This window comes from Electrona antarctica (assembly GCF_951216825.1).
Source record: "Electrona antarctica genome assembly, chromosome: 3".
Taxonomy (NCBI): domain Eukaryota; kingdom Metazoa; phylum Chordata; class Actinopteri; order Myctophiformes; family Myctophidae; genus Electrona; species Electrona antarctica.
Genome location: NC_136808.1, coordinates 51,893,254 through 51,918,509, shown reverse-complemented (window position 1 = coordinate 51,918,509; position 25,256 = coordinate 51,893,254). Strand labels below are relative to the sequence as shown.

The following is a 25,256-nucleotide window of genomic DNA, read 5'->3' as shown; positions in this document are numbered from 1 at the left end:
ACACACACACACACACACAATCTGATTCTGCAGCTATACATCACCATGGCAACCCTTCATTTCTTTTCAGCGCGCTCCCATTTCACATGTCATTTTGGTAATTGCCTCTGAAATTTCCAGCATATCTGGATAAAAAAATAAATAATAATAATAATAATCATGATGATGATGATGATAATAATAAGGCAACATTTATGAAGTAAACAGTGACAGGCAAGTGTAAGGAAATGAAGAAAGGTATAAAGAGCTTTCATTAGGTGAGAATATTAATGTGGGGACGGGGCTTTTTAAGGACTAATAGCTTGTTCATTCTCTTACAGGTTTCTGCCCGTTGTATACGTGAGCAACTCTGTAGAATAAAGTGAGGTTGAATTTACATTAGTTTTAACCCATTTAGGCCTGACGTCGAAATTAAAAAAAATGCCTTTTTCAAACGATTTTTTTTTCTTTTTCGTTTGTTTCTATATCAGTGGTTCTCAATATTTCATGTCAAGGACCCCAAAAATTATATGTAACATGCCGTCGACTCCGATCTGAAAATATGTTGTTCCAGGGACCCCCCCAGAAGCAAAGATTTGAGTTTAAAACTGAAACTCGGAAAGAATATATATTCAAAGATTTGAGGCACATTTTCACGTTTTTTCAAAAAAATAGCAGACCTACAAGTTCGTGCCGCGCTATGAGCTTGTAGATCTGCTATTTTTCAATAGCTTAAGTACACCAAAAGGGGTTCCCGCCCAAAATGTGTTAATTGGGTGGCCCTCTTCTCTCCGCCTTCTATCCTCTCAGTTCAACTGCTCTCAGCCTAATTAGACCTACACCACTGTGACACCACCGGAAACATCTGGTGTCTGCTCAGATGATGCCACTATTGATGTTCTGTTTTTAGAAATATTGATAGAACCAGCTATGAAATGACATTTGCTGTATCTCTTATAGTCATTAATGACGGTGGGACAGTTGTTATGAGACTTTACGTGGAGATGGAGAGATAAATTGTGTGCCGGGAGGAGATAAAATATGTTTCCTGGAGCTAGAGAGAGGGCCATATAGGCCTAATGACCGGTCTGCCAGCTGCTCCTCATTACCAAGGTCACAGCCATCTGCGACCAGCTGAGACCTGCAGTCCACTGATCTAGAACCATGGGCATGGCCAAGAGGCTGCAGGGCCAGCAGTGCTCACCGCAAACTTTGTTTACCTAACACATAGGGATTTTATTTCATTGCCTTTGTTTTAAAAAAAACCAGACCAGACATTATTATACATTGTTTGGAATGTGTGTAGGGCCTACTGTATATGTTTGCAAAGGCTGCGTGTTTCTATTGCTTGATCTTGAAGGTCTTGAGGGGTGGTAATTATTGTGAATCATGATATTATGATTATCAATATTTGTGATACCTCCTCTTACGCAATAATGTATGTCCAGACAAGAAACCTCATTATGATTTAATCTAACCTACCGGTATCTTTCAATGTCTTGTTTTTGCTTCGTTTGATTTTTGTTTTTTTATTTCTTTGTATGTTTTGTATTTCCTTCCCCCTTGTGTTTCATATGAAAACTCCTTTCTTTGCGTAACAGAAGAAAAACAAGCAGAGCACCATATTGAGTTTATACATGTGGTGGTGTGAGGGAATGTCAGCGGAATTAATTGATCTGCCCATATTTATCAGAAAAGAGTAAGCGCCTAACCCCAGCTTGCATTATTAAAGCTAATACCACAGTGGTTTCTGTGAGACCACCGCACTGAATCAAAGTCCGACACGGACTGATGATGTATGGATATATTATTTAGTGCGTTGTATGGGCCTCAGAGCTGTGTTACTCCCACATCCACCTTCCCATCCGACTGCCCCCTCACGCACGCAACACGCATGCACACAACCCACAACTCATCTACGCCCTGGAGGGCACCTGTGTTTTCAAAGTAAAGACCACTTAGAAAATAGCCCGGGGCGTCTGAATAGGGGAGTGCCCTGTGTTACGCATTAGAAGCCTCTGTACAAGCCAGGAACATAAACACTCTCGATAGCCCTTGTCTCCCCCTCAGAATACCCCAAATACCTCAAAGACAGGGGGGGGGGGGGGGGGGACAGCTTACCAAGGCCAGAATTCAGCGCTGAGGGTCTGCGGGGACCTGGCCACATTAATGACCACTCTGAGATGTAGAGCTCAGAGGAGGGTGACCTGCATGTCCAAGAACTGTTATCAGAAAGACGGGTGAGAGAGAAGAACCTTCCCATGCAAATTCATCTTCTATTTTCTGATTCACTAAATTGAGCCTGGAGGCTGTCACACTTCAAGGACGAGAGCCTGATTGAACATTGCATGATGAAAGCAATGTGTCTGAGCCGCTGACTGTGGCCTATGGCCACAGAGGTACAGTGTCTGAGCCTCCGACTGGCCTATGGCCACAGAGGTACAGTGTCTGAGCCGCTGACTGGCCTATGGCCACAGAGGTACAGTGTCTGAGCCGCTGACTGGCCTATGGCCACAGAGGTACAGTGTCTGAGCCACTGACTGGCCTATGGCCACAGAGGTACAGTGTCTGAGCCGCTGACTGGCCTATGGCCACAGAGGTACAGTGTCTGAGCCGCTGACTGGCCTATGGCCACAGAGGTACAGTGTCTGAGCCGCTGACTGGCCTATGGCCACAGAGGTACAGTGTCTGAGCCGCTGACTGGCCTATGGCCACAGAGGTACAGTGTCTGAGCCGCTGACTGGCCTATGGCCACAGAGGTACAGTGTCTGAGCCACTGACTGTGGCCTATGACCACAGAGGAACAGTGTCTGAGCCACTGACTGGCCTATGGCCACAGAGGTACAGTGTCTGAGTCGCTGACTGGCCTATGGCCACAGAGGTACAGTGTCTGAGCCGCTGACTGGCCTATGGCCACAGAGGTACAGTGTCTGAGTCGCTGACTGGCCTATGGCCACAGAGGTACAGTGTCTGAGCCGCCGACTGGCCTATGGCCACAGAGGTACAGTGTCTGAGCCGCCGACTGGCCTATGGCCACAGAGGTACAGTGTCTGAGCCACTGATTGGCCTATGGCCACAGAGGTACAGTGTCTGAGCCGCCGACTGGCCTATGGCCACAGAGGTACAGTGTCTGAGCCACTGCCTGGCCTATGGCCACAGAGGTACAGTGTCTGAGCCGCCGACTGGCCTATGGCCACAGAGGTACAGTGTCTGAGCCACTGCCTGGCCTATGGCCACAGAGGTACAGTGTCTGAGCCACTGACTGGCCTATGGCCACAGAGGTACAGTGTCTGAGCCGCCGACTGGCCTATGGCCACAGAGGTACAGTGTCTGAGCCACTGACTGGCCTATGGCCACAGAGGTACAGTGTCTGAGTCGCTGACTGGCCTATGGCCACAGAGGTACAGTGTCTGAGTCGCTGACTGGCCTATGGCCACAGAGGTACAGTGTCTGAGCCGCTGACTGGCCTATGGCCACAGAGGTACAGTGTCTGAGCCGCCGACTGGCCTATGGCCACAGAGGTACAGTGTCTGAGCCGCCGACTGGCCTATGGCCACAGAGGTACAGTGTCTGAGCCGCCGACTGGCCTATGGCCACAGAGGTACAGTGTACTGACTGGCCTATGGCCACAGAGGTACAGTGTACTGACTGGCCTATGGCCACAGAGGTACAGTGTCTGAGCCACTGACTGGCCTATGGCCACAGAGGTACAGTGTCTGAGCCGCCGACTGGCCTATGGCCACAGAGGTACAGTGTCTGAGCCACTGACTGGCCTATGGCCACAGAGGTACAGTGTCTGAGCCACTGATTGGCCTATGGCCACAGAGGTACAGTGTCTGAGCCGCCGACTGGCCTATGGCCACAGAGGTACAGTGTCTGAGCCACTGACTGGCCTATGGCCACAGAGGTACAGTGTCTGAGCCACTGATTGGCCTATGGCCACAGAGGTACAGTGTCTGAGCCGCCGACTGGCCTATGGCCACAGAGGTACAGTGTCTGAGCCACTGACTGGCCTATGGCCACAGACAGAGGTACAGTGTCTGAGCCACTGACTGGCCTATGGCCACAGAGGTACAGTGTCTGAGCCGCCGACTGGCCTATGGCCACAGACAGAGGTACAGTGTCTGAGCCACAGACTGGCCTATGGCCACAGAGGTACAGTGTCTGAGCCACTGACTGGCCTATGGCCACAGACAGAGGTACGGTGTCTGAGCCGCTGACTGGCCTATGGCCACAGAGGTACAGTGTCTGAGCCGCCGACTGGCCTATGGCCACAGAGGTACAGTGTCTGAGCCGCCGACTGGCCTATGGCCACAGAGGTACAGTGTCTGAGCCGCCGACTGGCCTATGGCCACAGAGGTACAGTGTGTATATTCATTACATCACAAAAATAATACACTGACAGCAGCCTATAATGTATACGCCACTTTAAGAATACCATGAACCCTAGTGTCACCATTAACCTTTGGCAAAACATTTGTTGAAAATGGAAGAACATTCGACAAAAAATAGGTGAACATCGTCTTCAAAAAGGCATTTGACTCGATCCACAGAGGCACAATGGTGAAGACCCTTAAGGCCTATACGGTGTCCCTCCCAACTTGCTCCGGGCAATAGAGACCATGTATGCAGGAACACGGGCCAAGGTAGTGACCCCAAAATAAATCTGCGTCCATTTCCATTAAAAAAAAAAAATTGAACGGTCCGCTGCCGGAGTGTTATGAGCGTATACAGGACACAATTGATCATCGTAATCAATTGATATAAAAATAGGCGTCAAAAGGTAATGTCGGCGATATATGAGTTAACAGCTACTGTAACTGTAAAAATGTTGACTGCATTTCAAAAGGATTGTGTGTGTAGGTGTGCGTGTAGGTGTAGGTGTGTGTGTACAGTAGGTGTGTGTGTAGGTGTGTGTGTGTAGGTGTGTGTGTGTGTGTGTGTGTGTGCGTGTAGGTGTGCGTGTGTGTGTGTGTGTGTGTGTGTGTGTGTGTGTGTGTGTGTAGGTGTGCGTGTAGGTGGGGTTGGGGGTTGATGGCATCTGAAATTGAGGTGAGCACCAAAAGAGAAAAATGTAGTAAGTAAACAACCACCCCTCCTCCAGAGGCAGACATGTGGTTTAATGATCAGACATTCAATTCAATCACCCGCCTGAGTAAATGGGGTTTGATCAGCCGCCAGGAATAGGAGAATAAACTGCATTTATACCAAGCCATGTCATCCGTCAAGACGAACAATTTTAATATGAAAAAGAAATGCAAAACAATCCAATCCTATTACAAAACAAAAATAGACTAGAGTTTTCGGGAAAGCCAGAATGCCACATTATGAATTTTTTATGACCATTCCTATAATGACTTTGTGTTTTGTCTGTTTGTGAAAGGAGTTGTCACTTAAATCAGGCTGTTGTTTTTGTGCTAAAGAGCAAGGGAAATAGCTGGGCAACATTTTAATTTCCTCTTTAGATAATCTGACTCAGTGTCCAATTGTGTTGAAACAGAATGTGTGAGGAACAGCATCGTAATGCTAACCTCTGCTTCTCACTCTGATATGACCTTTATCGTAGGAAGCACAACTTACAAAACAGATACACAGGCTAGTCAGACACACACACACACACACACACACACACACACACACACACACACACACACACACACACACACACACACAGATCCTTGCTGGCTCGCGTATGCAGGGAGTACATGTCCACTATTGTGTCTGTAATGGTAGGCATGTCTGTGGAAAGACTGTGCTGAAGGTAGCCTTTGTAGGACACACGCACTCTCCCTGACGGAGTGGCAGAATGGGGCCAATTACAAACCAGTTAGAAAGAGAGCATAATGGACGGCGCAGCATGTATAGTATATTACTGTACAGTATTTTATACCAGGGTTTTTTCTTTTTTTTACCTACCTTTTATACCAGGTTTCAGCCGTGACCTTTTCCCTATCAGAAGAGAAGTGAGAGGTTGGCACTGCATGCATTGGTTCACTCAGCCCCTGTTAGTATTTCTAAGCACAGCATAGCCAACCATAGCACCCCCCAACCTCAACCACCCCCCCCCCCCCCCCCCCCCCGCGGACAAGCCCCCCCCCCCCTCCCCCCCACGGACCCCCACCAGCCCTGCAGCGAGCGACAACAGCCTACACACTTGCTCTCCTTTTAATGTGTCTTCTCACTGCGTTGGGATGCAGTCGGTAATGACCAGAGGTCTTGGTATTGTTTGGTCGTCGGGCGTGTGTTTTGTTTGGACTGAGGAGGAGCGTGCTGTGATGAATTCCACCCATCACATGTGCCAGTGTGGTTGACCAATGAGTTTTGGGAAAGCGTGGCCTGTGGTGTTTTTCTTTAATAAGTCCAGAGGTGAGGCAAAGCGAGCAGGTGATCAGTCATCCTGTCATGATGTTACCCTCTGATTAGCCCCATACATTGTTGGCGATATTTGACCTGCCACAGTCGCATATGTCAACGAGCAGACGTAGGCTTCATGTAATGACATTTTTTTTAAGTTAGACAAAAAGTCGTCTTTCTGACCTATTGCGAATCTAGTTTGTTTATCGGATTCTTCCTTTATGAGAAACAGCAAAACATCCATCTCTTAGCGGTGATATTTTCGGTATTTTCTGTAGATAAGGTCAAGTGAATACATGTACAAAAATAAACCATCTCCAACAAGAGGTAGTGCATTCTGCCAAGCAGCCGTTCTAATGTGTTCTATTGATGGTTTCTATCTTAAGATGATCCAGGGTCCTGTACGCCTCAAGATGATCCAGGGTCCTGTACGCCTCCAGGGTCCTGTACGCCTCCAGGGTCCTGTACGCCTCAAGATGATCCAGGGTCCTGTACGCCTCCAGGGTCCTGTACGCCTCCAGGGTCCTGTACGCCTCAAGATGATCCAGGGTCCTGTACGCCTCCAGGGTCCTGTACGCCTCCAGGGTCCTGTACGCCTCAAGATGATCCAGGGTCCTGTACGCCTCAAGATGATCCAGGGTCCTGTACGCCTCCAGGGTCCTGTACGCCTCCAGGGTCCTGTACGCCTCAAGATGATCCAGGGTCCTGTACGCCTCAAGATGATCCAGGGTCCTGTACGCCTCAATGATCCAGGGTCCTGTACGCCTCAAGATGATCCAGGGTCCTGTACGCCTCAATGATCCAGGGTCCTGTACGCCTCAATGATCCAGGGTCCTGTACGCCTCAAGATGATCCAGGGTCCTGTACGCCTCAAGCCTCCATCTAGTCCCCACTCTCCTCCGGTCTCTCCATTTCCGTGGTTCCCTACATTCCCTGGTACACCGTGTTCCAGACAGGTGTGTGTGTGTGTGTGTGTGTGTGTGTGTGTGTGTGTGTGTGTGTGTGTGTGTGTCCTGTCCAGGCCAGCTCAGCCGGTCCCAGCACTTGCAGTGGCATTCTCCCCTTTGGGCCTCCGTCACAAACCTAAGAATGGATCTTTATTTACAACACAGAACTCGGAAACAGCTGGTCAATCCATTTAGCCTAAGGCCACTGATTTGTTCGTATTTACTACAACAGCCAAAGAAAAGCCAGGGTATTTTTTTCCTCTCTCCTTCCTATTGATCCGGCGCTTAGAAAATCTGCTCTGCTGTCTAAACACTATTGATCCCCCACCTCTCGACGGCAAGCTACCCGCACCAGTGTATAAAGGGACTGGATGAATTGAAATTTCATTTCCGACAACTTGTTCCTGTTATTTTTACCCTTTTTTCGATAGCGGGGAACATGTGCTAGCGGGCCACCGCTCAGTGAGTCGATAGGCGGCTGGCTGGTGGTGGTGTTGCGCTGGCTGAGGCCGTCCGTATAAAACCCTCCTGGTCTCAGCACTGATACATTGTACTGTACCACGCTCTGTACCCCACACCGTCTCCACCTGGTCTCAGCACTGATACATTGTACTGTACCACGCTCTATACCCTCCTGGTCTCAGCACTGATACATTGTACTGTACCACGCTCTATACCCCACACCGTCTCCACCTGGGAAGGCCACGCCACTACTGTACCACGCTCTATACCCCACACCGTCTCCACCTGGGAAGGCCACGCCACTCGCTAAGATCCCAGTGATGATTATAGAGGCCATTAGGGGCCATGTTCTCAGCCAGTTTGGCTCTTTGAGTTCTCTCAGTGGGAAACTGATGAATGGGCCGATATCTACCTCCTGGGCTGTGTTGCAGGACCGTCCTGGGCCCCAGAGAGGGAGAGAGAGCAGGCGCTCGCCGCTCAGCACCCAAAGTCCATGCTCCTAAGTCAGTGGTTTTCAACCAGTGAGGGGGTTCCAGGTGGTCCCCAGCTAAAAGATGGATAGTTTGGGAACCAAATGGACCCTTATAGATCTTTAACTCTTGAGAGCATAAAATGAAACCAAGAGTTAAATTATTGTTAAACATCTTCACCAGTTAATTTACAAAAAGTCTATACAACAAGAATTGTTATTTTGATCAAGGTTTGCCTGTTGTCTCTCCTAATGGTACCACATCAATACATCATGGAATTGTGGCCAAAATCTAATCCAACGACAACAAAACTTTTTGCATAATCTCATCAAAACGGTGGTCCGAGGCTCAAATACCAAATACATAATGGGCCTTGATATGAAAAGGGTTGAAAACCACTGTCTTAAATCATCACAACCCCCAGCGTCAGTTATGCTAGTAGTCTGTTTGTTTCCCCCTCCTGTCACCACCAGATCACCTGTTTATATGACCGTGTTGTTGTATCTGTCCTCTCTAGCTTCAGGACAGAGAGGCTGAGCTGCAGCGAACCCAGATGTCTCTGTCTGAGCTGGGTGTGAGAGAGACGTGGCCATGCACCACAACGCTGGCCTGCAGAGCCGACTGAAGTGCACCACGGAGGAGCTCCAGAGCGCCACCTGCAGGGTAAATGATAATACTCTCTCTCTCTCACTCGGCTCCTCTCATTGTATCAAACTCTTGCCATCTTGCCTGGAGATTGACTGCAGTGGTACATAAAAAAGGGGGAGGTCCCATTTTAATTAACATAAATATTCATGTAATGACCATGGAACCAGCCCACGTTCCCATTTCAAGCTCTTAATGTTAATGCATATTTTAATACATTATCATTACCACTCATAATTCTTATTATGATAACTATAATTATTAGATTGATGGCGGAATTACGGCTTTTGTCCCTGAAGGCATTTTTTGTGCTGTGAATCCAATCTCCGCCACCCCAGCCAGCACACCCCCAGCACACCCCCATAGCCCCTATCCCGAGTACAACATTCCCAGTCCCACCCCCCCCACCCCCCTCCAAAATATCGAGCGAGCACTGATAAAGATAAACACACAAACACCCCAGTGTGTTTTTGCTGCCGCGCCTGTAAAACACTCAATCTGAATTGCATATCCGCCTCGCCACAGAGCTTGTCATAAGCTGTATTAAGAAAAATGGTCACACGGTTTGACATAAATTGGAAAATGACATTTGGAAAATGGGTGCTGCTGTGGAAATTAGAGATATTAAAATTATAAATCAGTGTCTGGATGTGTGGGGGAGGGGCCTCTCAGTGGCCCCCGCTTTCCTCTTTTACTGTCTCTCTCTCTCTCTCTCTCTCTCTCTCTGTCTCTCTGTCTCTCTCTCTCTCTCTCTCTCTCTCTCTCTCTCTCTCTGTCTCTCTCTCTCTCTGTCTCATACTTCCTTCTTCGGTCTTTCTCTGGAGGCAGTTCAGAGTACAGGGCTTGAGCCTCGAAAGTCTGTCCACTCAAAGTGGTTTTTATTGCAGCCACGCTCTAGTCAAGTCCATTGGGACAATCAGTGCCTCTCATTTAGCTGTAAAAGCAGAAGTGTGTGTGTGTGTGTGTGTGTGTGTGTGTGTGTGCGTGTGCGTGTGCGTGTGCGTGTGTGTGTGCGTGTGCGTGTGCGTGTGCGTGTGCGTGTGCGTGTGCGTGTGCGTGTGCGTGTGCGTGTGCGTGTGCGTGTGCGTGCGCGTGTGTGTGTGTGTGTGTGTGTGCGCGCCTGCTGTGTCAGTGTCCTGTCAGCTTATTTAGAGACTCTTATGGTGCAACGTGCTAATGGATCATTTCTGAGGTGTGATATGCATTATGCAAAAGAAAGGTGAGCTGACACATTTAAAAACAGCTTCAATCCCCTTGGTGTACCTCACCTCCTTCTCCTGTGTGTGTGTGTGTGTGTGTGTGTGTGCATGTGCGTGTGTGCGTGTGCGTTGAGCAGGAGGAGGCCTACAGACAAAGAGAAGAGCATCTCTTCTGTGAGCTACAGGTGGAGCTTGACAGACTAGAAGCACTGCTGGAGAGTGACAGACAAGAGATGCAAAGAAAGGTCCTTCCACTACACTATACTGTACACTATACTGTACACCAGGGGTGGGCAACTTTGACGATGGAGAGGGCCATTATATCTCCACACTCACTCCAGAGGGGCCACATTGCATGCATGTCGTAGCAAAAATAGCTGATCTACAAGTTCAAAACGCGTCGCATCGCGACGCGTTTTGAACTTGTAGATCAGCTATTTTTGCTATATTTGAATTGAAATCCTGAAAAGTCATTTTAACGAATACAAATATTTTTGACATAAAAAAGACAATAACATTATTTGTAATACTACTCGGCAAGCTGCTAATTTAGACTGTAAGTAATTAAAAGCGGGTCATGTTTGGAATTGTAACGGCTGAAATAAATAACATCAGTATTCTGAAATTAATCTGTGGGCCGCATTAAGTGAAGGTGGGGGCCGCATGTGGCCCGCGGGCCGCCAGTTGCCCATGTATGCTGTACACTATACTGTAAACTATACTATACATTTACAGTACATTCACGTAATTGTTGCTGTGTCAGGCTGAACACTTCTCCATATTGCATCTTTGTTTTTCCCCTAGTTTTAAACTTTGTTCATGCAAAAGCAGCAAAGAGGCCAAAGCAGGCAATTTACAACCTACATGTCATGTACGTACTGTAGGTCAGGTATAATCTGATCCACAGTAGGAATTGACTTTAAAAAAACATGTTTCTTCTGGGGTTTTTTTTTAATCAATTCCTAATGTCGATCAAGATTATACTAAGATCCCCTGACCTGAGTAGTGATGTTCTTTTTTGGTAACCCTTCATTTTACGGTACGGTAATTACCAGGTAACTACCAGGTAATTACCTGGTAATAATAGGTAAGTACCTGGTATTACCTGGTAACAACCAGGTAGTAGTTATAAGTATTTGCCCATTAATTACCTGGTAATTACATGGTAACTTCCAGATACATTACTCAGTAATTATTATGTAATTACCAAGTATTACCCAGTATGTATAACTATTTACTGTATAATCTCCTGGTAATTATATGGAACTTACCATGGTAAATGACACACTGGTTGCCAGGTAATTACCAAGTATGTTCCTGACAATTACCAGGTATTTATACGTTTTTAGTATGTAATTACCAGCTAACTACCCGGTATTTATAAGTATTTACTCTGCAACCAGGCACGATACCCTGGTTGCAGGTACTATAGGTATGTAGGTACTATAGGTATACCAAGTATTTTCAACAACTACCAGGTATTTACTCTGCTACCAGGCAAGTTACCCAGTAGGTACTAGGTCATTACCACGTATTTTCCTGACAACTACCAGGTAATAACATGGTAACTGTATTCACTGTGTTTACATGGGTACTACCCATGAAACACGTGGGTAGTAGCCTACCAGGAAATTACCAGTTGTTACTAGGTAATTTCCTGACAACTACCATGTAATTACCTGATAGGTACCCAGTAAGGAAGGAGGAACTGTAATGTAAAAGGAAGCGTGCTCTATTTCCATGATATTACCATGTACCTACCTGGCAATTGTAGATTATAATCCTCCCCATTACCCATCAGGGTGTATTTTGAACTTTGAATTTTTAACTGGCAATAACTGTTAATTACCAGGTATTTACTGTGTAAATTAACAGGTAAAACCAAGCAAGTTACCGTGTAAGAAAGGTGGAATTGTACTGTGAAAGGAAGCGTGGTTTGTTACAGTGAAAGTAAAGGGTAATATTATGGAAACAAACCACGCTTCCTTTCACAGTACAGTTCCACCTTTCTTACACGGTAACTTGCAAGGTTTTACCTGTTAATTTACACAGTAAATACCTGGTAATTAACAGTTATTGCCATGGGTAGTACCCATGTAAACGTATTTTTTGTATTTTGAACTTTGAACTTTGAACTTTGAATTTTGAACTGGCAATAACTGTTAATTACCAAGTATTTACTGTGTAAATTAACAGGTAAAACCAAGCAAGTTAACGTGTAAGAAAGGTGGAACTGTACTGTGAAAGGAAGCGTGGTTTGTTTCCATAATATTACCCTGTACTTTCACTGTAACAAACCACGCTTCCTTTCACAGTACAGTTCCATCTTTCTTACACGGTAACTTGCAAGGTTTTACCTGTTAATTTACACAGTAAATACCTGGTAATTAACAGTTATTGCCAGTTCAAAATTCAAAGTTCAAAGTTCAAAATTCAAAATACACCCTCATGGGTAATGGGGAGGATTATAATCTACAATTACCAGGTAGGTACATGGTAATATCATGGAAATAGAGCACGCTTCCTTTTACATTACAGTTCCTCCTTCCTTACTGGGTACCTATCAGGTAATTACATGGTAGTTGTCAGGAAATTACCTAGTAACAACTGGTAATTTCCTGGTAGGCTACTACCCACGTGTTTCATGGGTAGTACCCATGTAAACACAGTGAATACAGTTACCATGTTATTACCTGGTAGTTGTCAGGAAAATACGTGGTAATGACCTAGTACCTACTGGGTAACTTGCCTGGTAGCAGATTAAATACCTGGTAATTGTTGAAAATACTTGGTATACCTATAGTACCTATACCTATAGTACCTGCAACCAGGGTATCGTGCCTGGTTGCAGAGTAAATACTTATAAATACCGGGTAGTTAGCTGGTAATTACATACTAAAAACGTATAAATACCTGGTAATTGTCAGGAACATACTTGGTAATTACCTGGCAACCAGTGTGTCATTTACCATGGTAAGTTCCATATAATTACCAGGAGATTATACAGTAAATAGTTATACATACTGGGTAATACTTGGTAATTACTGAGTAATTACTGAGTAATGTATCTGGAGGTTACCATGTAATTACCAGGTAATTGATGGGTAAATACGTATAACTACTACCTGGTTGTTACCAGGTAATACCAGGTACTTACCTATTATTACCAGGTAATTACCTGGTAGTTACCTGGTAATTACCGTACCGTAAAATGAAGGGTTACCTCTTTTTTAAACCATTCTGGGCGGGAACCCCTTTTGGTGTTTTAACTAAGCATTATGTTATACTTTAGCTATTGAAAAATAGCAGATCTACAAGCTCATAGCGCGCCACCGAGTGGCGCGCTACGAGCTTGTAGGTCTGCTATTTTTGAAAAATCGTAAAAATGCAGCACAAATCTTTGAATATATATTCTAAATGGCTCATTAATATTCCTAGTAAAGAATATAGAGCATACAAGTTCTACACATGCCCCGTTATTGACTTCCTTGAATGTTCATCTCTTTCTTTTCCTTTGAGCTCAAAGACAGGACAACAAATGACTAGGAGTGCATGTGGGACTCGTGTGGGCCTTGACACACTGACCTCCTGCTTTTGAGGGCCACTAAAAAAAAAGACATTCTCGTTAAGATTGGGTGCATCTATGCCACATACAGTACGCTACCTTTAAAGGTATATTCAGTGATTTGACTTAATTCAAATATCACTTATTTTTTCTTTTTTTCTGGACAATCCTCCCTACTATAGAGTGTGCTGACCATATAAGGAGTTCCTCCCTGTCCCTAGTGAGCCCCTGGGGTAAAAAAAACCCTAGTTTCAGTTTTGGTGGCGGGTGGCAAAGCCTTCATCCAATCAGGATGAGAGGGGCCTTCCTCCAATCATGATCGAGTGGGGGCGGGCCTTGATGCACATGCTGTTGGCCTGTTGCACTTACCCCCACTGTAGAGCGTGCATGTGCACATTTTGTTACCGGGGCGGACTGGGTGGTTTTCCAAATTGCTCAAATCACTGAATGCTCCTTTAAGATTGGGTGCATCTATGCCACATACAGTACGCTACCTTTAAGTATCGGGTCATGGGCTCCTTTAATCTTTGGCACCGGAGGAAGGAACAACCTTCCTCCGGTGCCGGGATTCCTTCAAAATAGGAGCTCTTGGGTGCCGGAAAGACATGGCCGCTTTTACTCTGAAACCCACGACCCGGAAACAATCAGCTAAAAAAAAGTTTGCTTTACATAGCTAGCTTAAATTGCTATCGTTTTAATTCATACGATATATGATCCAAAAAGCGTTCATATTTTGCGGGAGAGACGGATGAGGAGCAGAAATGAAGCGCTAGTATATCGATCAGTTCAAAACCACGGAGAGCGCCCTGGACTAGGAGAGACGAGTCATTCTTTCACGCCTCGTGACACCTCACGCCACCATACATGGCCGTCTCCATATATGAAGATCTGACCTCATCAAACTCTGAAAGAATATATATTCAAAGATGTGTGCCATATTTTCACGATTTTTCAAAAATAGCAGACCTACGAGTGGCGCGCTACGAACTTGTAGATCTGCTATTTTTCAATAGCTAAATTATAACATAATGTTTAAAACACCAAAAGGGGTTCCCGCCCCAAAATGGGTTAAAGGTTTCATGACAATAATTTTCATTTTTTTTTTCTGACCTCAGTTACACCCAAAACAACCTGAACTTTGAACATCTAGTGGATTTTCTGTGGTCTGGGATTTTCTCTGTGTCTGTGAAGCCTTTTGACCTGCAATGAAAACAGGAAAAACAGTGAAAACAGCTACATCTGCTGGCAAATCCCATTGTCATATGGGATATGCTGGCTCTTACATCACACTCCACAGGAAAATCAGAGCACGTGTTTGAGCCAGAAAACCCGAGACCACAGAAAATCTACTGAATGTTAAAAGTTCAGTTTTTTTGGGGCAATTGAGCTCAGAACACCTTAAATAAAATAAGAAAAAAACAATTAATGTCACAATCCCTTTAAATCTATGGGACTCCAATCTAAAATATTTAACTCAGTGTGCAGCACCCAGGACACACTCTCAGGGATGAAAATCTGTCCTTGCCTTGGTGGAGATAACGTTACGCTGATGTCTCAAGCTAAACACATGACTGTGACAACATGTTATGGTTGTCACCATGTTTGGGCAGGGCTAGTGATGTCACACTACACCCTTGTAGAGTGTTATATATGCTGTGATCAAACACATACAACACTATATATACCACTTTAGAATAGCAACTCTCTATTAGGTAGGTAATAACGCAGCTGACATAGTTAGGTAGGTAATAACACAGCTGACATAGTTAGGTAGGTAATAACACAGCTGACATAGTTAGGTAGGTAATAACGCAGCTGACATAGTTAGGTAGGTAATAACACAGCTGACATAGTTAGGTAGGTAATAACACAGCTGACATAGTTAGGTAGGTAATAACACAGCTGACATAGTTAGGTAGGTAATAACACAGCTGACATAGTTAGGTAGGTAATAACACAGCTGACATAGTTAGGTAGGTAATAACACAGCTGACATAGTTAGACATAGTTTTAGCTTAGGGAGCCAGACATATATCTTCGGGTACTTACTTAGGATTTCACCCGAGATACATCGTCATGACGAAGGACCACAGTGAATCCATGACGAAGGACCACAGTGAACCCCCAGGAGATGACAGAGACAGAGAAACCCCCGAGTGCATGCGGTATCGCACGGACCAGATCAGGAGATTAGAGGAGGAGTATGAACAGGTTAATGAAGGGAAGAGGAGACAGGAAAACCCAATGACTGACGACGTGCGACAGTGCATCCTCAAGGTCCTGAAGAATAACTTTGCAGGGGTTTATGGTAAGTACCAGTGCCTCCCGATTATCTTAGATACCCCGGGGAAAAACGCCCGCAGGGACCGCATGGAGGATTCGATGCTTGAACTTGAGAGCAACATTAACCTCTTTGAAGGCTGCAAGACCATCTTCATAGCCAACAGCCCCATGGAGATGGACAGGCTGGACAATACCATTATGCACTCGGGACTTGTATACAAATACATCAGGAAAGAGAACTACCTGCAGCTGCTCAGAAACACGGCCTGTTCATTGGAGGAGCAGTATGACAGGGATCTTAAAGAACGTACGAAGATGGAAGGCGGTCGGCCTGCCGATGAGCGCGAGACCATCCTCCAGGACCTGAAGGGCAACTATGCGCAGCTGTACCATCGGTACCAGCGCCTCCCGATTATCTTAGACACCATAGGGAAAGAGGCCCGGAAGGAGCACCTGGAGGCTGCAATGGATCAAAAGAAGAATGACATTAATCAGTTTGAGAGATATCGAGAGGAGCGCCCGTGGATACCAGCGCTACAGATGTCGTTACAGTGTGCAGGCCTACGTTAATAGATGTGAGGCCCGAAAGTCTAGTGCGTGTACAAACGGAAACCCCCTTTGGTTCCACTTAAGAGTTAGATAACAGAGGAATTGAAGGTGTATAGATTGGGGTCCCAGTAGGGATGGGTACCGAAACTCAGTTCCAAATAGGAACCGATAACAACATGGTGGGTACCAGGTAGTAAGTAAGTAGCCTTGCCGAGCTATGAGGCCCATCGGGCAGGAGCCTATCTCCTGTTTCTGTAGCCATGAGGCCCATAGGGGCAGGAGCCTATCTCCTGTTTCTGTAGCCATGAGGCCCATCGGGGCAGGAGCCTATCTCCTGTTTCTGTAGCCATGAGGCCCATAGGGGCAGGAGCCTATCTCCTGTTTATGTAGCCATGAGGCCCATAGGGGCAGGAGCCTATCTCCTGTTTCTGTAGCTAGAAGCCCATAGGGGCAGGAGCCTATCTCCTGTTTCTGTAGCCATGAGGCCCATAGGGGCAGGAGCCTATCTCCTGTTTCTGTAGCCATGAGGCCCATAGGGGCAGGAGCCTATCTCCTGTTTCTGTAGCCATGAGGCCCATAGGGGCAGGAGCCTATCTCCTGTTTCTGTAGCCATGAGGCCCATAGGGGCAGGAGCCTATCTCCTGTTTCTGTAGCCATGAGGCCCATAGGGGCAGGAGCTTATCTCCTGTTTCTGTAGCTAGAGGCCCATAGTGGCAGGAGCCTATCTCCTGTTTCTGTAGCCATGAGGCCCATAGGGGCAGGAGCCTATCTCCTGTTTCTGTAGCGTGAGGCAGCTTGATGTACAAGTACACCCCCTGGACATGACGCTAGTATGTCGCAGGGACTTAACCCCCAATCCAACCCTTGACGCTGAGTGTCAAGCAGGGAGGCACTGGGTCCCATTTTTAGAGTCTTTGGTATGACCCGGCCGGGGATCGAACCCCAACCTCCCAGTCTCAGGGCGGACACTCTAACCACAAGGCCACTGAGCGGGTACCAGGTACCCATACAAATAGTTTAATATCTATCAGCCGCTGGCGCTCCGCTGTCCTGCCGCAGCCCTGCCGCCGGCCCGGCAGCTCTGTGCAGAAAGAAACTGCGATAGACGCGGGACATTGTTCTGTTTACGTGGGATGCGGCACAGATGGTTTGGGGACTGGGTGGCCACCCTAGACACACTCGACACACCTCACCCTACTGACTCTGTGTAGGGAAGTCTTGTCCACACGGTGTCTGTTTTCTCTTGCTGTATGGGTGGCATCACTGGTGCGTGTCCGTGCGTGTGTGCGTAATACATAATAATATCATAATAATAATAATTAAATTAATAAATAATGTTTTATACTAGAAAACTTGTACAGGTAAATACAGAAAATATATATAAGAACATGCAGCTCACTATTATCCACAAATAGCTCAACTGTTGAATATAGGAGCGTATGTTACTCTATTCATTGCGTGTCTTAAATTGACTAAGGTTTAAAAGAATAAAGTAAAGCTTTTTGTTAAATAAACATTTGACCTCTTATTTAAGTTATTTTATACCATTTGGAACCGAAATATGGAATCGTTAGGAACCTGAATCGATAAGCAGAACCGTAATCGGACTCCTAACGATACCCATCCCTCTGTCCCAGAGATGAAAATAGAAACATCTAAATAGGTTAGTTTTTTTCAGATTTTTTAATTTTAATTTTATTTCATTTATTTATTTGTCCATGACAGTAAGACAAACTGGCGTTATCTGGCTGCATCTGTGTCATTCTACTTTTCACGGTTTATATTGTTTTTAATTGTTTTAAAATGTTCTAGTATAGAAAAAGAAAAGTTACTTTTCGACAAAATCGCAATTAATCGGAATATCGAATTAAATCGCAATATAATTAAGAATCGCAATATAAATCGAATCGGCCCCCTAGGTATCGATATGGAATCAAATCGGAAGGTAAGTGAATTGTCCCACCCCTACTCTACTCTTAAGTGACGAAAAAACATTGAAGTCTATGAGAGGTTTCTGCCCGACAGCAACGATTATCACATTGGGGTTCCTTTTTTTAATTTAAAGTTGCCATTTATTTTTTACTCCCTTTTTCTCCACAATTTAGTCATTATGCCAATGAATTCCTCCTACAACTTTCCGTGTTGTTACTGCTGTTGTATCCTACTGGCTCACCTGCCAGTAACGACCTCCCACCAGGAGGGCAGGGCCTTCGTCCTACTACCTCCCACCAGGAGGGCCTTCGTCCTACTACCTCCCACCAGGAGGACAGGGCCTTCGTCCTACTACCTCCCACCAGGAGGGCCTTCGTCCTACTACCTCCCACCAGGAGGACAGGGCCTTCGTCCTACTACCTCCCACCAGGAGGGCAGGGCCTTCGTCCTACTACCTCCCACCAGGAGGGCAGGGCCTTCGTCCTACTACCTCCCACCAGGAGGGCAGGGCCTTCGTCCTACTACCTCCCACCAGGAGGACAGGGCCTTCGTCCTACTACCTCCCACCAGGAGGACAGGGCCTTCGTCCTACTACCTCCCACCAGGAGGGCCTTCGTCCTACTACCTCCCACCAGGAGGGCAGGGCCTTCGTCCTACTACCTCCCACCAGGAGGACAGGGCCTTCGTCCTACTACCTCCCACCAGGAGGGCCTTCGTCCTACTACCTCCCACCAGGAGGACAGGGCCTTCGTCCTACTACCTCCCACCAGGAGGGCAGGGCCTTCGTCCTACTACCTCCCACCAGGAGGGCAGGGCCTTCGTCCTACTACCTCCCACCAGGAGGGCCTTCGTCCTACTACCTCCCACCAGGAGGACAGGGCCTTCGTCCTACTACCTCCCACCAGGAGGGCAGGGCCTTCGTCCTACTACCTCCCACCAGGAGGACAGGGCCTTCGTCCTACTACCTCCCACCAGGAGGACAGGGCCTTCGTCCTACTACCTCCCACCAGGAGGGCCTTCGTCCTACTACCTCCCACCAGGAGGACAGGGCCTTCGTCCTACTACCTCCCACCAGGAGGGCAGGGCCTTCGTCCTACTACCTCCCACCAGGAGGGCCTTCGTCCTACTACCTCCCACCAGGAGGACAGGGCCTTCGTCCTACTACCTCCCACCAGGAGGGCAGGGCCTTCGTCCTACTACCTCCCACCAGGAGGGCAGGGCCTTCGTCCTACTACCTCCCACCAGGAGGGCAGGGCCTTCGTCCTACTACCTCCCACCAGGAGGGCCTTCGTCCTACTACCTCCCACCAGGAGGGCAGGGCCTTCGTCCTACTACCTCCCACCAGGAGGACAGGGCCTTCGTCCTACTACCTCCCACCAGGAAGACAGGGCCTTCGTCCTACTACCTCCCACCAGGAGGACAGGGCCTTCGTCCTACTACCTCCCACCAGGAGGACAGGGCCTTCGTCCTACTACCTCCCACCAGGAGGACAGGGCCTTCGTCCTACTACCTCCCACCAGGAGGACAGGGCCTTCGTCCTACTACCTCCCACCAGGAGGACAGGGCCTTCGTCCTACTACCTCCCACCAGGAGGACAGGGCCTTCGTCCTACTACCTCCCACCAGGAGGGCCTTCGTCCTACTACCTCCCACCAGGAGGGCAGGGCCTTCGTCCTACTACCTCCCACCAGGAGGACAGGGCCTTCGTCCTACTACCTCCCACCAGGAAGACAGGGCCTTCGTCCTACTACCTCCCACCAGGAGGACAGGGCCTTCGTCCTACTACCTCCCACCAGGAGGACAGGGCCTTCGTCCTACTACCTCCCACCAGGAGGACAGGGCCTTCGTCCTACTACCTCCCACCAGGAGGACAGGGCCTTCGTCCTACTACCTCCCACCAGGAGGACAGGGCCTTCGTCCTACTACCTCCCACCAGGAGGACAGGGCCTTCGTCCTACTACCTCCCACCAGGAGGGCCTTCGTCCTACTACCTCCCACCAGGAGGACAGGGCCTTCGTCCTACTACCTCCCACCAGGAGGACAGGGCCTTCGTCCTACTACCTCCCACCAGGAGGACAGGGCCTTCGTCCTACTACCTCCCACCAGGAGGACAGGGCCTTCGTCCTACTACCTCCCACCAGGAGGACAGGGCCTTCGTCCTACTACCTCCCACCAGGAGGACAGGGCCTTCGTCCTACTACCTCCCACCAGGAGGACAGGGCCTTCGTCCTACTACCTCCCACCAGGAGGGCAGGGCCTTCGTCCTACTACCTCCCACCAGGAGGGCCTTCGTCCTACTACCTCCCACCAGGAGGACAGGGCCTTCGTCCTACTACCTCCCACCAGGAGGGCCTTCGTCCTACTACCTCCCACCAGGAGGACAGGTCCTTCGTCCTACTACCTCCCACCAGGAGGACAGGGCCTTCGTCCTACTACCTCCCACCAGGAGGACAGGGCCTTCGTCCTACTACCTCCCACCCAACACTCCTCGCTGACAGGGGCCGCCCCCAGCCTGTGACCAATAACACCCTCCAATTGTGTTTGTGTAGACGCTCGACAAAGCCGGATGCACCACAGTGGATTCGAACCCACAACCTCTGTGGTGGTTACCACTGCACCACCTGACTCGCCCATTGGGGTTCCTTGAATTGAAAAGGGTTGAGTACCACATGTCTAGAGTGTTATGGGAACAAAGGCCAGGCGGTGGTAGTTCAGGTGGCGTTCGGGCCCGTGCTAGATCGGTGTGTGAGGTGAATAACCCCAGGCAAGTGTTGAGCGCCCAGATGATGTGTTTTTACAACGCAGCCTTGCTGTGCTGTGGGACGGCAATAAACCAAGGCCTTCAAAGCACAGCCAAGCGCCACTTACTGCTGAGTGCTTCTCCGGTGGTTGGGGCGAGATTACTCTCAAAACAAAGTGCAGACAGGTTGATTAATAGATGGGTCTGCCGAGGTGTGCGCCGCAGTATATTTTCACGCCCGCCGAACAGTTGTTCATTTCATTCGTGTGGACTTTTATGTGCTGATCCTGTCACCGTGTGAGTTTGTCAGATCATAAAAAAATAGCCTCTCTTTGAGAGTGTTTTAGTGAAAACTCATTAGGGCTGTTATAGACATGTTGTTTTAATGTCCAGGGAGTACGATGTGACGTGGGGGTGGGGGGGTTGACTGGGCATATTAGTCCATCACCAGATCTGTCTTCCACCAGTCTGCAATGTAAGCTTCACACATCAATGTCCAATCAATGCCGTGTCTTTATGTCTGTGTCTAGATTACCGTGTGTGTGTGCGTGTGCGCGTGCACGCTGTGTGTGTGTGTGTGTGTGTGTGTGTGTGTGTGTGTGTTTTCCTTGCACTGAATGATATGAATATGAATGGCCGTTATTAACTGCTACTCTGTGTAACAGGCAGACTGACTAATGACATTATGGATTGATGTCACACTGTTACTGACCGAGCCATGAATAATGCCCTCGACTGTTACTCTACTGATAACTGTAACTCACACACGCTCGTCCACCTCCATCTCCTGTGTGTGTGTGTGTGTGTGTGTGTGTGTGTGTGTGTGTGTGTGTGTGTGTGTGTGTGTGTGTGTGTGTGTGTGTGTGTGTGTGTGTGTGTGTGTGTGTGTGTGTGTGTGTGTGTGTGCGCGTGCGCGTGTGCTGACGAGGCAGGGCGAGGAGTCGGCCGCCCGTGCCGAGCGCGCTGAGCGGGGGCTTAGACTGAAGGTGGCTGAGCTGGAGGATCTACAGGGGGCCAGAGACACGGCCCTGAGCAGCCTACAGCTGCAGGAAGATGGGAGCCCACGGCTGGCCGACCACAACCAGGCGCTGCAATGCATCCTGGGGGAGCTGCAGGACAGGGTAATATGCACCGTTTCTTTATACATGTTTGTGCGCCGGTGTCGTGCGGCGACAATAACCGATCTACAAGCTCACAACTTGTCGCACTGTGAGTCACCGTCACCGAGTGGAGGCTCTGCGCAGAACAGAGTCCAGGGCAGCAGTGGAATGAGATGAGGCCATTGTCTTGTATTTTAGATTTTTTTATAGTTGTTTTTTTTCTCTTGTGTTTGTACCCTTTTAGTAATGTTTATATGTTCTCTTTTTTAAGTGGTGCAACCACTTCCTTAAGTGACTATGTGTGTGGGTGGGTGGCTGGGTATGAGCACGAAAACAGCATGGTTGTTTTTCACCACCTGTGCGCAACCTAACACACACACAAACACAAATGCACATATTAACTGTACATATGGTGATTTCGGGTGTGCCAGTACAGTACAGTGACAGTACAGTACAGGGTACAGTAGAGGGACCCCCACACGGTAACTCTGTCATTTCTCAACCGCTTCGGACGCGGGGCGGCTCGCCGGAATCGGGCCGGCACCCTGGGTGTGTTCTTGTGGGTCTGGAACCCCCCCCCCCCCCCCCCATCATTTTTCTAATGTTGCTTGTTTTCTACGGATAGAAATCCACTGTATTTACACAGCATTGTATGTGTGTTGTTCATTCACATGCGTTGTTCCATCCAAATAAATGTATAAATAAGTAAAATAAATTACGTATCATTTTAACCACTTGGCCCCCTCTTTTTCCCCCCTAAACCTAAGCTCTTTGCTGAAAATAGCCGATCTACAATCTTGTAGATTGGCTATTTTCACCGAATGTTCTATTATGACATGCCAAGAATTGGAACGCTAGGGTCCATGTGGTTAAAGGAAGGTCTCACTGAGGGGGGGGGGGGGGGGAGGTTGTATTAGCGGGGGGGGGGGGGGGTGGCAGATTGCAGAGTGGTAGCCCCGCCCCCATCATCACATCACAGGACTGTAATTAACTCCAGGGCCACATCAGCACACCCACATGGGAAATGAGTTTGTACTGCGTTCAAAAGTATGGCGTTAAAATGCATATTAAGCCCCATGTTTTTAATACAATGTTTAATAACATTTTGTGCTTACGAGGCATGTTAACAGTATCCCTTAATGAGCTTTGTGGAAAATAAGCCACGCGGAGCACAAAGGGCAGCTTTCCCTCTGTCCTTGTTGCGTTTGTCTTTTTTTCATAATCATAATCATTGGCATCATCTATCACCTCCCCATAATGCCCACACCGATATCTCCATGTGACTCAAAATGAATGAGTTGCTTATTGAATGAGCCTAGTACTGTACAGGGCATGGTAGTTGGTGTGGTTTTCTGGTTACACTGAAAAATCTTCCATTAATTTTTCCTGTAGAAAAAAATATATAATTTAATATTTAATTATATGATATACTACATTTATACTACATTTAATAAATACCCGTAGTTTAGCGGTTTTCATTTTATTTAATTTTTTCACAGAATCAAAGCTTTTATGGTCACCAGGATCCTGGATGGCTTCACACTGAACCACCATTCAGTGTAATCTCACCTTTACCACGGCCTCACACTGAGCCACCTCACACCTTTACCACGGCCTCACACTGAGCCACCTCACACCTTTACCACGGCCTCACACTGAGCCACCATCCAGTGTAATGTCACCTTTACCACGGCCTCACTCTGAGCCACCACTCCCCTAGTGTAATCTCACCTTTACCACAGCCTCACTGAGCCACCATTCAGTGTAATCTCACCTTTACCACAGCCTCACTGAGCCACCATTCAGTGTAATCTCACCTTTACCACAGCCTCACTGAGCCACCATTCAGTGTAATCTCACCTTTACCACGGCCTCACACTGAGACACCATTCAGTGTAATATCACCTTTACCACGGCCTCACTGAGCCACCATTCAGTGTAATCTCACCTTTACCATGGCCTCACACTGAGCCACCATTCCCTTATAGGTTCTGTATCCTTTTGTTGTTAATCGTCATATCCTTGTCACACCAACTCTATATCTATCTTTGGAGATTGATAAAATAAAAATAAAACATTTTTTTCCCCTATAGCTAAAACACAGGAACCCCCCCCCCCCCCCCCCCCTCCTCAGATTATTTGTGTAATTGGCAGCAATTTCACAGCAAATGAATAACAGCAGCCGAAATGGTTCCGTGTAAGCCCTCATCATCCAATTTGGTCTGAAATTGAAAATACAAAAAGGCAGGGATCCTAAAATATCACCTATTTCCCTAAAACGCACAGAAATTGCTGAGAGGAAGGTACAGATTCTGATTATGAACAGGACGCTGAACAAACACCTCTATCCAGTGTGTTCAATCCACAGCTGCCTTGCTCCTCCCTTTAATTGGTTATTATTGTGGAATCCATTCTGGGATTGCACTCTAGCTAACAACCCCTCCATTGCTGGAGAAGAAATCATTGTCATTTCTAGGATTGCTGATTCCTAGGGCCAGTGAATCATCCTGTTATCTATTTGGCACATTAGTGTGGCCATTAAAGAACAATAAGTATATGTTGTTGCTCAACCGGCACTGTGTAGCATTACTGCTTCTTGTGTAAGAGAGCACTTTTTTTCAAACCCTGCAGCTTTCCCAGCGAGAGGAGGCGCTTGGGGCCGCCAGAGAGAAGCTTCAGCACCAAGAGGACGACCAGCGGCTTCTACACTAACAGCTGTCCTCCTCCCAGGATGCACTGCAGCTGGCAGCTACAGAGCTCATGTATCGCAAAAAGGAGTGGGAGAAACGGGTAAATCCACACAAAGCGTCTTTAACCAGATCTCACATTTTTAAAGGTGCAATGGACCTTTGGCAATGCGAAGTTGAACTAGGTCAATTAAGCCACAATCACCATTCGGTGGTCTGTATTTGGCGCAGCTGCAATCACGTGTTCCACAGTCTGTATTGGATCCCCACATTGGCAGTGCGCACCCCGTGACACCTCTTTAGATGCTGTATCAGTGTGGCAGACAGTGGTCTTTCCCTTGACAC

General features: G+C 47.6%; 1 protein-coding gene across 3 annotated transcripts in view; it reads left to right on the top strand.

Annotated features, from left to right (window-relative positions):
* LOC306920130 (uncharacterized protein) overlaps positions 1-22,170 on the top strand; it is a 173,431-nt gene extending 151,261 nt beyond the window's left edge. For 2 of the 3 annotated variants that reach the window (XR_013789618.1, XR_013789619.1), the window contains exons 10-12: positions 8,730-8,875; positions 10,194-10,301; positions 22,057-22,152. Coding sequence is in view for 1 of the 3 variants with exons in the window: in XM_079496758.1 (XP_079352884.1) it covers positions 8,730-8,837 (108 nt within the window). In the remaining 2 variants the exon portion in view is untranslated. Of the gene's footprint in view, positions 1-8,729; positions 8,876-10,193; positions 10,302-22,056 lie in introns of all 3 variants that reach the window. The other variant, XM_079496758.1, reaches the window with a different exon arrangement.
* Positions 22,171-25,256: the final 3,086 nt, after the last annotated feature.